The sequence below is a fragment of the Podarcis liolepis genome (assembly GCF_965112155.1).
Source record: "Podarcis liolepis genome assembly, chromosome: 7".
NCBI classification, from domain to species: Eukaryota; Metazoa; Chordata; class Lepidosauria; order Squamata; family Lacertidae; genus Podarcis; species Podarcis liolepis.
Window position 1 is genome coordinate 20,872,000 of NC_139561.1, and position 14,057 is coordinate 20,886,056.

Sequence of the window (14,057 nt, forward strand, 5' to 3'; positions counted from 1 at the left end):
GGTCCAGTCGTGACTGACTCTGGGGTTGCGGCGCTCATCTCGCTTTATCGGCCGAGGGAGCCGGTGTACAGCTTCCGGGTCATGTGGCCAGCATGACTCAGCCGCTTCTGGAGAACCAGAGCAGTGCACGGAAACGCCATTTACCTTCCCGCCGGAGCGGTACCAATGTAACCTACGTAAGGATATATTGGAATACGCCAGAACCCTTTGTAAATTGTGGGAAAGAAAACATGAGCAAATAAGGTTTGGTTTGTCAAAATATTTTGTTGCATAATAGGAATAATTTTACTTTCTGAAACCTCGTTTCCAGAATGGTGGGGGGAGATAGGAGGCAATATTTAGCATGCAAAGCCTTTGCAAGAGTATGCTTATAGGGTTCCTCCACCCTTCCAGCTGTTGCCCCATTACAACAAAAAGCATATAAAGCATATAACATGTGCAGCACACAGTTTGGGGCATGTTTATTCAGAGGTCAACCCTCACTCTGTTGGGGATTTTCTTCCAGTTAAGTTTTCTTAAGATTGTGGCTTCAGTCATGGGCGTAGCCGGGATTTTTGTGGGGGGGGGCAGGACTTTTGTTGGGGGAGGGTGCGGAACTGATGTGATTGGTCAGTTAAGTATTTCTATTGTTTTTCTTGATGGGGGGGGGGGGGGAGCTGCCCCCTGCCCCTCCTTAGCTACACCCATGGCTTCAGTTGATGTGTATGACTAAAGACAGTAGTTCTGAAGCAAAAAACCAAAACCCAAAACATATTGTTTGCAGGCATGTCACAGCAAGCATCATTTTTGGAGACACAGCCATTCTCTCTCTCTCTCTCTCTCTCTCTCTCTCTCTCTCTCTCTCTCTCTCTCACACACACACACACACTTTTAAGATCCACTGCTTCATCAATTAGGGCTACATTTTAGTCAACCGAAAGCATCCCCAGATGATCAGTTGGTTGTATTAAACATTGCAGTCCTATTTAACCTTCCTCTATCCCACACTTTTAAAACTTGCCCATGGTGTTGAAATGAGTGACCCAGGGTTGGAAAATTGCTTGTCCACACGCCTGAACACACAGATGCAAACAACATAGTATTTGTGGCACATCCAAAGCCAGGAAGGAAGAGACCAGGATTCCTAGCACCATTGTATTTTTCATAATCAATACAGAGACACTTGCCTATCTGCACACCTGGAGGCAAAGGGCCCCCACAGACTACTGTAAATTTGCTGGAGTAATCTGCAACATGTCAAAGATGCAATAATAGTGTGTTAGTGGAGGATTAATGGTGGACACCATCCCACTTCATTAGCTGTTCTGTGATGCTTCCCCAGTGATACAGTATTATTGCTGTCTGGAGGGACACTCTTGTGCTATAACGCAGCAGGAATTGGATAAACCCACCATCATCACTTGTTGATATAAAGTTACCAGATCTCAGCAGGAAGTTATGGGATAGGTGTTGATTGATAACAAAGCCGAGTGTCCACCCAGTACTGAAAGTGGGATAGTGTGAAACTGCCATGCTATTATCATGAATGCACAATAAAAAGGACTTCTGAAGAGGCCTTAATTCTTCCTTGCTTGAGATGGAAGGACTCTTTAGAAAGCTGATCCCACCTTCACCCCCAGCCTTTGCCAGACAACACACCAACATTTCTAGTTTAAGAAAGTTTTTATTTGTACAAATACTTTCCGACATATTTTATTTTTTAAAAAAACAAACAAACCAAAACATCAGGCATACAGACTCACAAAAAAAGAAAGAAGCTTTGGCATAGTATGGGAATATTTGATACAGAACTAATGCTGTAATCCTATACCCAGTTTCCTGGGAAGCAAGCCCCTCTGAAATCAATGGGACTTTACATTTTTCTTTTTAAAAAGTAGGAACACATAGGATTGTGCTGTAAGACTTTTCCTTTTTAAAAAACAGAACCAAACCAAAGTATTTCACATAAACAATTTTTTTAATTAAAAAAAGAGTAAGAATACAAACTGAATTCCCAACCTTTGGAAATGAATAAATAAGGAGTTTGTGGGGTGGGGTGCATTTAACACAAAAACCAAAGTCCGGGTTCCATACAACGGAACCAAATTCAAGTCCTTTTGTGCAGGGGTGGGGGGTAGGAAGCGGGAGCAGAAGATGGTGTCTGTTTTCAGAGGAGAGAATCACCAAGGCCTCCAGACAGCTTCACTGCGCTCCCCACCAGCTTGGGAGACTGGCGCTAAGCTTCCCCCAAAGGATGTGAGCCCCTGCACTGGGGAGACGGAAGGAGTTGCTGTCGAACTGCCGGAAGAGACTGGCATGTTTGCGTTGGCGTAGAGAGGAATCACTGGCCCCGAGCCAGGCGGGAAGGCGGGGTTCGGGATGAGGAAAGCAAACTGGCCCTCAGTTGCCGGCACCAGCTGAAAGCCCCCGTAGACCTTCGGAGACAAGGTTTCCGCAGGGTTCAGTTTGCAAGGCACTGGCATCCCCCCAGGTCCTCCAGCAGGTCCTGGCAACTGGACATGCAGAGGTTGAGCCAGATGGGCAGGCTGTCCACTTGCGGCTGGAGGTGGTGGGGGTGGTGGGGGCGCAGGGTAATTCATGGCCACGATCTGACTCAGGCAGGTGGAGAGGTGGCCCAGCAGCCGGCCACGGACATCTGTGTTGACTCCTTCACAGGTGGAGAGGAAGCGAGTCACTTCATTCATGCACTCGTTAAATCCTGCCCGGTATTTGCCTAGGACGGTAGGATCAGCGCTCAGGGCTGCTGCAAAGAAGGGGAAAGAAACAAGAAGAAGAAGGGTTAGCCGGCTTGGATCTTTTAAAGCCTTTTGAGTTCAGCAGACGCAGCTTCCTTTCCTTTCCTCTCTTATGTGAACAGCTGCATGCCAGCTCCGAAATTGCTCCTCAACAGCTAATTATATCTGTGCATTTAAGCTTATGGGGATTGGCTGAATTGCAGGTCAGGGTATCTCAACCTGGATTTGGTGACGGAAGAGCTGGGTTCAAACCCCTCATGGTGCTCAGTCATGAAGCTTCTTGTGTGGCTTTGGATAAATCCCTTCTGGAGGGGAGTGTGATGAAATACAGGACTGGAAGGGCAGGGGTTCAAAATCCTTGCTGAGCCACAAAACACATTTGGGTGGTCCCAGACAATCTGCCTACCTCACAGGTTTGCTGTGAGGGTTTGTTGTTTTTGTTTTTAGAAAAAGGGGGTATAAGATATCCTGGAGGCAAGGGCAGTGTGTGGGCCAAGGAGGGCCATAGGCCACAGTTAGTGTGTGTGCTTTGTGTGTAGAAGGTCCCAAACTCTGCCCTCAATGGCATCCTCAGGTAGGGCTGGGAAGGATTTCCTGCCTGAAAGCTTGGAGAGACGCTGCCTGTCCTTGTAGACAGTGCTGAGATATAGGGATCAGTGCTCTGACTCAGCATAAGGCCGCTTTCTATGTGTACAAATGTGCTAAGCAGATTAACTGGAAAGGGGTCAGGAAAGGAGGGAGGCCAGCCAAATCGCCAGGCTTTATTTTACGTGCATCAGATTGAAGGTTGTCAAGCAGGATAGCCAGGAGTCAGAGAGAAACATACAAAGAGTTCCGAATTAAATCCCCATCTCCACCCCCCACCCCATTTGCAGCCCACCCAAATCTTCCGGTAGGAAGGTTGCCACTCACCTGTCATCTGGGCCCTTTGCAGGTTCCGCAGGTGCTTTACTGTCATTTCCAGAATATCTGCTTTCTCCAGCTTTGAGTGCCGGGAGCTCTGTGGAAAGCAAACAAGCATGATGAGCAAGTTTATTCCATTTGTGGGAGGCAAGGCAACAAGGAATAACCTAAGGAGTCCCTTCCCCCATATCTCAAAAACTTTGCTGCATCTGGCCATCTGGGACCAATTCGCCTCTTGCTTATCTCTCCCCCTCCCATGATGGCCATAAGTCAACCAGGTAGCTAAGTGTCAGTACTAGAATCAAAAGGGTCCTTTCCAGGGTGGGGTAGAGAACTCGGGTACATGCAGTTCACTGCCCCCAAAAGGAACTCTCCAAATATATCTGTTGCCCCCTTGAATCAAAACTTACATCTTTCTTCAGAGCATCCAGAATGAGAGTCTTGAGCTGGCCCAAGCTTTCGTTAATCCTGGCACGGCGTCGTTTCTCCATGATTGGTTTGGAAGACTGAAGGGAAGACAGAGAAGTGGTAGAAATTTAGGTGGGCATCAGATAAGCGCTCTTATCTCTCTTCCTGTATACGAGCACAATAACAACTTTGAATGCTACTGCTACCTGCAACATGCATAGCTTTAGTTACTTAGTAAGCTACTCCAGGTAGCTGGGTCGACTTGAGACCCTTTTCAGATTGTACACCCACCCCAGCCACTACAAGCCTTCTCAAGAAGCCCCCCCCCTTATACCAACACAACAACTCTGTAAACAAACGTAACTTCCCATTTTTTGTTCCACAGCTTTGCCCTAAAATGGTTCCCCACCCCTCCCCATATAATACTCAAACCTGTCAAGGCACTGACCCAAAGGCACAAGGCTAATCCACCCCCTTCCCCCAATCTAACATACACATCACTTGCCTGCTGCTACCATATTCACATGCGCATTTCACGCACACGGTAATTTATTTGGGAGATGGTCCTATATAGAAAACGCCAGCAGATTAAACACCCACATTTTATGGGGAGATTCGGGGTACGTAAACAGCTTTGGAGTAATAAGTAAGACTCGCTAAAGGATGCCGATAGGAGAGATCCATTTGCGCAGTCACACACATGTACGCAAGCTACATTTAAAAAAAATAAATCCCAAATTAATATATTTTTGCGGGGTGGGGAGAAGATGAGGGAAATTACCTTTCTGTGTTCGCTGGCGCTCTTGGGTTTATCGGGGGTCTGGCTGGCACTGGCCGGGGCACCCGCAATCGGGGAGGCAGTAGGCTTCTCCATAGTATCAGCCGGCATTTTTGCAGTTTCTTGATTTTAATGCAGAAATGAAAAAAACAAAAATCGGGGGACGTCGCAAAACAGCGCTGGAAGTATTACAGTAGGGGCGGGAGACTGGATCAACTGTTTTTAAAAAGCAAAACAAAACTGTACATCCGATGTTGGTAGCCAATGTATTTAAGGTTGCTGCTGTCGGTGCAGTGGTTACTTATCCCAGCTTAAGAGTTTGCTGGCCAAAAGACCAAGGAAAAGGATGGCGGGGGGTCGAGTAAAGTCTGTGTTTGCAATCAGGCGTCAACGCGCGCGCGGCGAAGGGGAGACGTAGCGCGCGGCTGCCTGCGCGCCTGGCTAGTCGCTCTTCCGCCGCGCTTGTGCTGCTGCAGAGCCGCTGCTGGCTTGGCAGGCTCCGAGGAAACTCCCCCTCCGCCTTTATAGCCGGCGGCAGCTCCCAATTCGTGTGAAACCTTCTCCGCATTCTTTCCCACACTCCTGGCAGCCAATCGGAGACGGGACTCACCCCGCCGGGGCCGCCGATTGGAGGACGCCCCCGCGAGCTGTCAGTCACGCGCTGAGCTTCCAAATATATATATAAAAAATATCTCCCAAGGCTGGATTGAAACCAGCAGCTTGGAAGGAACAAAGGTGTGTGTGTGTGTGTTTGGGGGGGGGGGTCAGCAACACTCCCCCCCTTCAAAAACAGAGGTGTGCAAGGCAACCTGTACAGCAAGTCGGTAGGCTTCTATAATACAACACACACACCCCAAACTTAAATAGGACAGGAATGTATCAATCCCAGTTTTGCCTTGCAAAATGGGGGTGGGGGTGCAGAGAGGCTTGGAGGGACACTCCACAACAGCAGCAGCAGCAGCCCGGGGAAAGGCCCTGGCAGAGCACCTGCTTGGCATGCGGAAGGTGCCAGGTTCAACCTCCGGCATCTCCAGGTAGGGCTGGGAATGTCCCCTGCCTGGAAAGCCCTTGGGGAGCCGCTTCCCATCAGCGTACAAAATCCTGGAGAAAGTTCTCAGGCCAGATATTTGAGGAGGTCAGTTGCTGTAGGCTACATATGGCAAGGGAAGGAGGGTAGAATTAAAAACAACAACAACTCTCAGCCCCTGTTACTGAAGGGGCGAGGGAGAAGCAAATGCTGAGGATTTCAGAAAAAGCTGGGCTGCTATGTATGTGTTACGGCCTTTGTGATAACGATTCTCATCTCGACTTTTGCTTTTGCAATTTCCTTAAAGAGGGAAAAAACCCCGCCTTAATCCCCTATGCTAAATTTTGTACTCATTTTTCATTTTGTTATTTTTCGCTAGGGTGGTTCTTGTTTAGATACAGCTGGATGGGGATGGAGTGGATAAATAGTGCGCTCCCTTTTTAATTTAGCCTGCTTTGATGTTATTCATATTTGCAAATATTTGGATATCCAGTTGGATATATATTACATATACAGCACTGCTGCTTTTTTATCAATAAGATTGCTTTTTCAGAAAAAGATATATAAGCATTGAGCAATTAACTGAGCACTGGGTTGCTGCCAACTAATTTGATCCACTGAAATTAATAGACATGGCTAACGTAGGTTCGTTAGTTTCAATCGGTCTACTCTGAGTAGGACTAGCACTGGATGCATCCAATTGTCTCGCTGTGCAAACCTATGCATTACCTTCCTAGAAGTAAATCTCATTGTGGTGAATTGGACTTACTCTTAGATACAGTGTGTGTACTAGGATTGCAGTCTTAACCCAAAATCCACCAACTAGACCCCTTTTAAAAGAATAAACCTTCAAGTACTTGGCCTCCAGCTGGAATCCCGTTATCTCTGCATACTTTTATATATTATTTGCATTAGAAAATTGCTACCTCACTCATATTTTCCATAAGGCGCAACAGTAAAGCGACCAAATCATGCAGGAAAGGAGAGAAGGGGGGAAAAGAACCTGCATAGTTTTTAAATGCACGATTTAAAAACCCACCGCTGCTTCCAGACAAAACCTTGCCCACATCTCCCTCCAGCTGTTGCAAATGAAAGAAAAGAAACCACTCTCTTTCCAGCAGCAAGGGAGGGAAACGAGCGGGTGGGGTGGGGGGAATAAAAAAAAATGAAGCAAGCCACAGCAGCAGCTGGTCCGGCACGCGAAGCCCTGCCAGGCAGGCAGCCAATGGATGAAAGGCTGCGAGCCAAGCTGCCTCTTATTGGCTGGCAACTCCCGGAGCTGTCAATCAAGAGTCTCTCCCTCCCCACCCCCATTCCCGGACCCAGCGGCTAAAGCAGCCGCCAGCTGTTCTCGTGCCTCCACCCGGCTCCCCGGCAAGCCAAATTGGGGCGCGCGCGCGCGCTCACTGGCTCGCTCGCGCAAGCCCTTCCTGCTCTCCTTTTCCTTTCCTCCTGCCTCGCCCACGGGAGCACGTGCCAAAGGGCTTCTGGCTTCCTGCACCGTGCGCACGCACGCACACACTAGCACATAATACACGCTCTCTCATACTGGGAAGAGGGAGGGGGGGTTGAAGGAGGAGGAAAGACTCCAGAAAAAAAAAGTCCTACTGTGCAATCGAGTGGAGGGAAAGCAGTTCATGGGAAAACCACGCCTCCCTCCTCTCTCTCTCTCTCTCTCTCTCTCTCTCTCTCTCTCTCTCTCTCATTAGTGTTGTTTAGCTTCCCGTTCAAGAGAGAATATGCAGTCTCTCAACAGGGCTTGCTCTCTGTCCTACTATATGTGTGTTGACTGTTGTCAAGATTTGGAGCAGTTTTCCGGATCTTTGTTGCTCCAGCATATACTTTATTTTTAGGGTGTTAGGATGTATCATCTATCTATCTATCTATCTATCTATCTATCTATCTATCTATCTACCTATCTATCTATCATCTATCTATCTTGTACAAACCACAGTAACAAAACACAGTAGCTGCTCACAGATGCCACACATAATGAAAAAGGGATGGGGTGGGAAGAGGAATCGTATGTATGGCAACCTTGTGGGCTTGATATAGAAGATAAAACACTTATTTTCTACCCAGGCTTTCAAGTTACAGAAATAAAATTCTGTTGCATGTTTGCCGCATTATTATTTTAAAAAAGTAGTTCTTATATCCCAGTGTTCTTAAAACTATTACCTGGCACATGGCGGTATTTACAAGAACACTTTTTATGTGTTGGTGGAGGGAGCAGGATTGTGTTCTGCGACTACTGCCAACACACCTGGCAGCCCCACAGTTCACTGGCTCCATGTTTGGAGAGCATAAGAAAACGTCCTATGTGCACACCACCATGCCCATGTACACGCAAAGGGGGAAATCCTGATTGGTCCAAGGTCCCCCTTAACTGCATGGCTCTACACACATCTGTTGGCCATGGGTATATTCATAGGCTCATCATCACACATGGACATGAGAGGGCAGGGTCAGCAGAGTGCTGCAACCTCCTAATGTGTTTATTTTTTCATGAGGTCTTACTTCTTGGCTCTCAGGGGTCTTTGAAATCCCAGCTGTGTTACTGAGGAAGGCATAAGCTGAAACATTTAACTAAATAGGTGTTAAGATTGTCTCTTGTTTGGTCACATGCACAACATTTTATTAATTATTTCATTTGGGTAAAAAGGCCCAGCAGGGACTACAAAGTGACTTTAAAAGCAATAATGGGAGAACATGATCAAAGAACCACATCTTAAGAAGTGTCGTAATGAAGAACAGCAGAACCTAATGATCTCCTGTCTTAAAACTTCCCTTTTCCTGGAGAGGCGAGGGAGGTGCACATAGCGTGCACACATACCCTTTCATTCTCACAACAATCCTGTAAGGTTGGTTGGGCTGAAATAGGGTGACCGATTTCACATGGTCACCCAGTGAACTTCATGTTTGAGGGCTGGTCTCTTGGTCACACCCCAACACTAATTGGAAAACCTCTGTCTCCCTATCTTATCTTCCCCATACACCATGGAGTCTTAACTTCACAACAACCAGAGAAAGAGCAAGTGGCAGTGCAGCCCATGGATATACAAGGCATCCATCACAACCTACTTGGCAGGGAGGTGGCCTTTATGTGGGGAGTTTCCTTGAACATATGCAGAGGGCCTTTCCCCTCCTGGTATGGAAATTATTTAGGGCATGTGGATATTGGTTCTGAGCTCTGTTAGCCCTGCTTTAAGATCTAAATGTGAATCATCTTTGTGAGCTGGGCCACATGCAACCAACACAAAACCGAGTCGAGCAATTTATTCTGATCTTTTACTCCTCCTCTTGCTTTGCTTTGCTTTGTTCCAGACCACCTCCCTGATAATCAAATCTCCAAGCACGACCCAAAGCTTAAAGGAGTGGGGAGCTCTCTGTGTGTGTGGTGTGGAAGAGGTGGCTGGAAAATTGAATCCTCTTCCTACCCTCTTTTCAATTTCTTATTCGTGAACAATTATTGTCTGGGAAATGGCTGGAGAAAAATACCGTGGATTGGTGAGGGACAGAGAGAGAGAGAGGAAGCCCAATAGTGCCACCTATTGGCTGTTTGATAGGTCTGTTTCAGATCACGATTAAACATCGAGAAGTTGGTTGAACTCTTAAGCTTCCCCCTGGGAAAGCTGTGGCCCTCTAACTTTTGTCAGCCCCAGCCACTATTGCCCATAGTCAGGGAAGGTGGGAGTTGTACTCCAACAGCATCTGGAGGACCAGGGGTTCCCCATCCCTAGATAAGAAGCACCATTCAGAAATGAGACTCCATGCTGTGTCTCTGCCTGAGTGCCAGCTCTGGCTTTTTATTAAGACTGATTAAAGCACGGATGGGGAGCCTGTGGCCCTCATCAGCCCCAGCCAGCATGTCCCATAGTCAGGGATGATGGGAGTTGTAGTCCAACTGCTGTTGGAGAGCCACGCTTCTCCATCCTACAGTAGAGTAAGGAAGGATGGGTAAATCCATTCATTTCAGTTTCTCAAAGTTTCTCATTTGTTCCCCAGTCTTAAGTGCCTTTCTCCACATTTCCACATAATTTTGCAAAAATTTTTAAGCCTCATGAAAATCCGTCATTTTACTGCTCATTTCGCCAGATATGAACATTTTGCTGGAAATGAACATTTTGCAAAGCCATTTCCCGTAATATGATGATTTTTGTGTGTGCTCACTGACATAAGCACACTTTCATATATGCATTTTTGTACATATTACTTGTTGGGAGAACTTGCATTGCACAAATTGGAAAAGTCCAGATTTTGAAGGATGGCTCCCAATCAATCAATCAATCAGAACTTTATTAGCAAAGCCAACAGGCCACAGCTATACAAGAATTAAAAATAAAATAAAATAAACATAAAGAGGGGATAAAAACAAACAAAAGGAGGTCCATCAGATGAACACGTCTGTCACTCAGATGGTGGGAAGGATGGCTGTGTTTTAGCTAAGTTCACCTTTAAATCCAAACTGAATCAAATTTCTCCTCCATTCCTAGTCTCCCAGGAATGATGGGAGTTATAGTTCAGCAACATACAGAGGCCCACACAAAATCCTCATCCTAGCTGTAGAGTAAGTCCCCTTGAATTCAATATTGGTATCCTTTCTGAGTAAATATGAATAAAATCTGAAGCAGTGTTGCAGTGGCATATTTTGAAGTGCAGGAGCTTATGATGACGGCCCTCCTCACCACCATCCCTAAGGAGAGTCCAAAATTGCAGGTAGCTGTGTCACTGCATTATTACAGTGTTCTTCAACCTGGGGTTCCCGAATGTGGATGGACTACAACTCCCATCATCCTTGGGCTAAGCTGGGTGGATGGACTACAACTCCCATCATCCTTGGGCCAAGCTGGGGCTTGTAGTCCACCCACATCTGGATTGAAGAACACTGTATTATGATATATTCTCATGTGGGAGGGCAGCAGTACACAGCATACTGCCCAGTTTATTAGGATCAGCAGAACTGCAATCCAGTGCATTGTCTCTTAGGAGTAAGCTCTGCTGAACCCATCAGTGCTTAATTCTGAGTGCATAGGCTCAACTTGTAAAACACACTGAGCTGTAACAACAGACATTCAGCTAGCTGAAAACACAATCTTTCACTTTAAAGAGAAATGCACACAATTTTGCAAAGTGGTGTTAAACCAGGGGTGCCAGGTTTGAGTGGACAGGCACATTTGCAAATGGGAGAAATTGTAGTGGGCACTACTGTACACACTCATGCTGCAATCAGGCACAAACCACAACCTATTCTGCCGGTTACAATGAAATACATATTTCAAGCCTACTTGGTGTGTGTGTGTTTGGGGGGAGTCTAGGTGGGGACCTTGTGGGCAAAGGCCTCTGTGGGCACATGGCACCCACTTAGGTGACCTCTGATTGAAACTGCAAGGAACCCCCAAATAAGATTTTGGCCTCTGTGTGATTAGTTTCCACACTCTCTGAAACTATGCTCATCTGCGAAGGGTTGTAGTTTAGCCGTGCAGCATCTGCTTTGCATGCAGAAGGGCCTGGGTTCAATCTCTGGTATTTCCAGGTACCGCTTGGAGAGATCCCTGCCCAGGACCCTGGAGGGCCACTGCCGACCATTGCGGATAGTGCTGAGCTAGATGGATCTATAGTCTGATTCAGTATAAGGCAACTCCCTATGTTCCTATGTCTCTAATAATGGTCAAACTCGAAAACTATGTTTTCACCTCATTCACCCCATGATTTTGGCAGACCTAATTGCTCCAGCTCTTAAACAAGCCCACTTTCCTGCATTTCCTTTTTCACTACACCATGACACAGTGAGGAAAGCAGTCCCCTGGATGTGAAGCCACAATTGAAAAGGCCCTCTCCCTTGTCACTACCCTCTGAGACTCCCCCAGAGCGGGGACCTGGGGAGAGGCTTCAGGAGAAGATCTAAGGGTCTAGGTTGGGTTCATTTTGGGAGAGAGGATCCAGAAGACATTGGGGTCCTGAGCTGTAAAGAATTTTATAATTCAAAACCAGCACTTTGAATCCATCTCAAAACAGCTGGATAGACAAGGTAGAGGAAGGGAAGGCGGGAGAGGCTTCTGTGGTCTCCGTAAGCAATTAGCTTCTGGGCTCTGCATTTTCTGAGTTAATTTCTCATGGTTTGCCACCATCGGATGAGACACCATCAGATGAGAGGCAGCTGCACACAACTATAGATGTGTCACACTAAGCCAGCATTGTCTTTCAGCAGACATCAAAGGAACTGGGAGTTGTCGCTCCCATGATATTCTGCATCCTCCTCCTCACTATTGAAAACTCAGGCTGTGGGTTTGATTTAAGGCCTTGAACAGTGGTCGTCTGTGAAGGTGGCTGGAGAGTGGGGTTTGTTTTACTCAGAGTAGACCCATTGAAATACATGGACCTCCGTAGTCATGTTCATTATATTCAACAGCTCTACTTTGAAAAGGCTGAAGGTTGAATACAACTCTCTGTTTTATTGCGCAAGTGGAAGGTATATTGTTTGTTTAGGAAGCTTATGAATCACCTTTATCTTAAGTTTGGGGTGATATACAATAAGTATAAAAGCAAAATACATCTAACATCAACAAATGTTTATGTATTTTGTATGATGGAATTAAAAAAACACACTCATATATGTGCTCATTTTTTAAAATAGCAAATCATTAAAACACTGGCTCATATATTGCTGCTAAACATTTCATCATTATCTGGTATAGCCTATCAGGGATGTAGCTTATTAGGCTTCCTGGGGCTCAGATCAATAACTTTGCAGATCAAGCAGTCAGTGGCGTAGCGTGGGTTGTCAGCACCCGGGGCAAGGCAAGTAATTTGCGCCCCCTAACCCGTGGATTTGCGCCCCCTAACCCTAACCCCCAGATGTTGCGCCCGGTGCGGCCGGCCCCCCCTGCACCCCCCACGCTACGCCACTGCAAGCAGTGATTCCTGGTTCCTTGTTCTCTGAGCCATTGGAAGGATTTGCAGCCAACTCAGGCAAGAACATTCACACCCCAGAATCCTCCTAACCCAGGTGACACCAGGAGGCCAGTTCTGTGCCATTGGCTAAAATAATGGGTCCAGAATGGGGCCCAAATTTATGTGATGTGGGAAAGGTGATCATCAGAAGCCCCCACCTTAAGTAAAGCAGGGAACATTGTAGTCCTGTTAGAAAGCAGATTGCATGTCATGAGTCCCATGCAACCCACCAGTTCAGGGCAGGACTGTCAGGATCTGTCAGAGAAGAATTAAGAGTCTGGAGGTGGAGAGAGTCCATGTGATGAGTTAGGAGAGCTATCTGACCCATTACTTCTAGATGTCACAGAAATAATAGAAAACTGTATGGGTCAGTGTTTGCCCTGCCTTTGGACAATAAGTAGCTGAAGAGGCAGCAAACCAATTGGTGGGGCTGGCTAGTAAAAGACAGAAGGGGTCTTTGGGGTAGGGGCTGACTTGGGTCCCATCACCAAGGACAAATCACTGTCTATGCTGGCACAGACATACCCAGCTGATCCGCCAAAGCACATTTTTTGCACGCTTGGTCTTCTTTCTTGGGAGAAGAACCACACAAGTGACCTGCTCTATAAAGAAGAGCAGGAGGGACTTGTCAAGCACTGGGACAGCAACTTAGCTTCTCCTGATCATGAACCGTAGAGATTTGTTGTAGACTTGTGAATCCTGTATCCTATACTGTTAGCTAATTCTGAGACTGTGTACTGATTTATTGAATAAAGCTCTCAGGTTTCCTTGAGCTGAGAGTCTGAATATTGCATCTAAGGGGGGAAGCCAGGACATTGAGGTAGTCCTGCTGATTGGTTGGAGGGCATGTTGTTGACTCCTCCAGCCAAGTCCTGCATCATAACTCGAGAATCTACCTCCTGGGTGGCATGCTTCCACCTGGCTTGCACCATGGCTGTATGAAAACAAGACTTAATTCAATGTTGTGCTTTAAGAACTGGGACTGGCACCCCCCTCTCTCAGTCACTTTCCCCACGAATAACAAGGAACATGCTATTAACACAACTGTTTGTATTGGATTATGTCCCCGTGAACAGAAGAAACCCACTTGTAAAAGGCAAGCTTCCTCCGAGAAAGCTCTCCATCCTCTTTGATCTTTAAGCCTAATTTTATTAGAGTGAAGCTTCTACAATTTGGAGGTGGTGGGGTGATGGTAGGGGGAGAAACACAGGCTCAAAAGCCCACAGCTGGGGGTGAGTGGAATGGAAGGCATATG

The 14,057-nt window shown here is 46.7% G+C and overlaps 1 protein-coding gene and 1 long non-coding RNA gene across 3 annotated transcripts in view; one reads left to right on the plus strand and one right to left on the minus strand.

The window, feature by feature from the left end:
- Positions 1–14,057, plus strand: part of LOC310711466 — a 129,717-nt gene that overhangs the window by 33,607 nt on the left and 82,053 nt on the right. The window lies entirely within an intron of this gene.
- Positions 1,644–5,322, minus strand: HES4 (hes family bHLH transcription factor 4). 2 transcript variants are annotated; one of them, XM_083514038.1, is made up of 4 exons: positions 4,828–5,322; positions 4,049–4,144; positions 3,648–3,735; positions 1,644–2,740 (listed from the first exon to the last, which is right to left on the minus strand). In XM_083514038.1, exons 1-4 carry the CDS (start codon positions 4,933–4,935, stop codon positions 2,160–2,162), a joined length of 873 nt encoding a protein of 290 aa, XP_083370164.1. In that variant the 5' UTR covers positions 4,936–5,322; the 3' UTR covers positions 1,644–2,159. The 2 variants fall into 2 exon arrangements, with proteins under 2 accessions (XP_083370164.1, XP_083370163.1); XM_083514037.1 differs by having other exon boundaries at positions 1,644–2,743.

Excerpts from the sequence above, each read along its gene's own strand:
- HES4 (XM_083514037.1), bottom strand. The coding sequence starts at position 4,935 with ATGCCGGCTGATACTATGGAGAAGCCTACTGCCTCCCCGATTGCGGGT. Across the intron at positions 3,736-4,048 it reads TGGATGCTCTGAAGAAAGAT|AGCTCCCGGCACTCAAAGCT; the intron begins GTAAGTTTTGAT and ends TGCTTTCCACAG. Across the intron at positions 2,744-3,647 it reads GCAAAGGGCCCAGATGACAG|CAGCCCTGAGCGCTGATCCT; the intron begins GTGAGTGGCAAC and ends CCTTCTTTGCAG.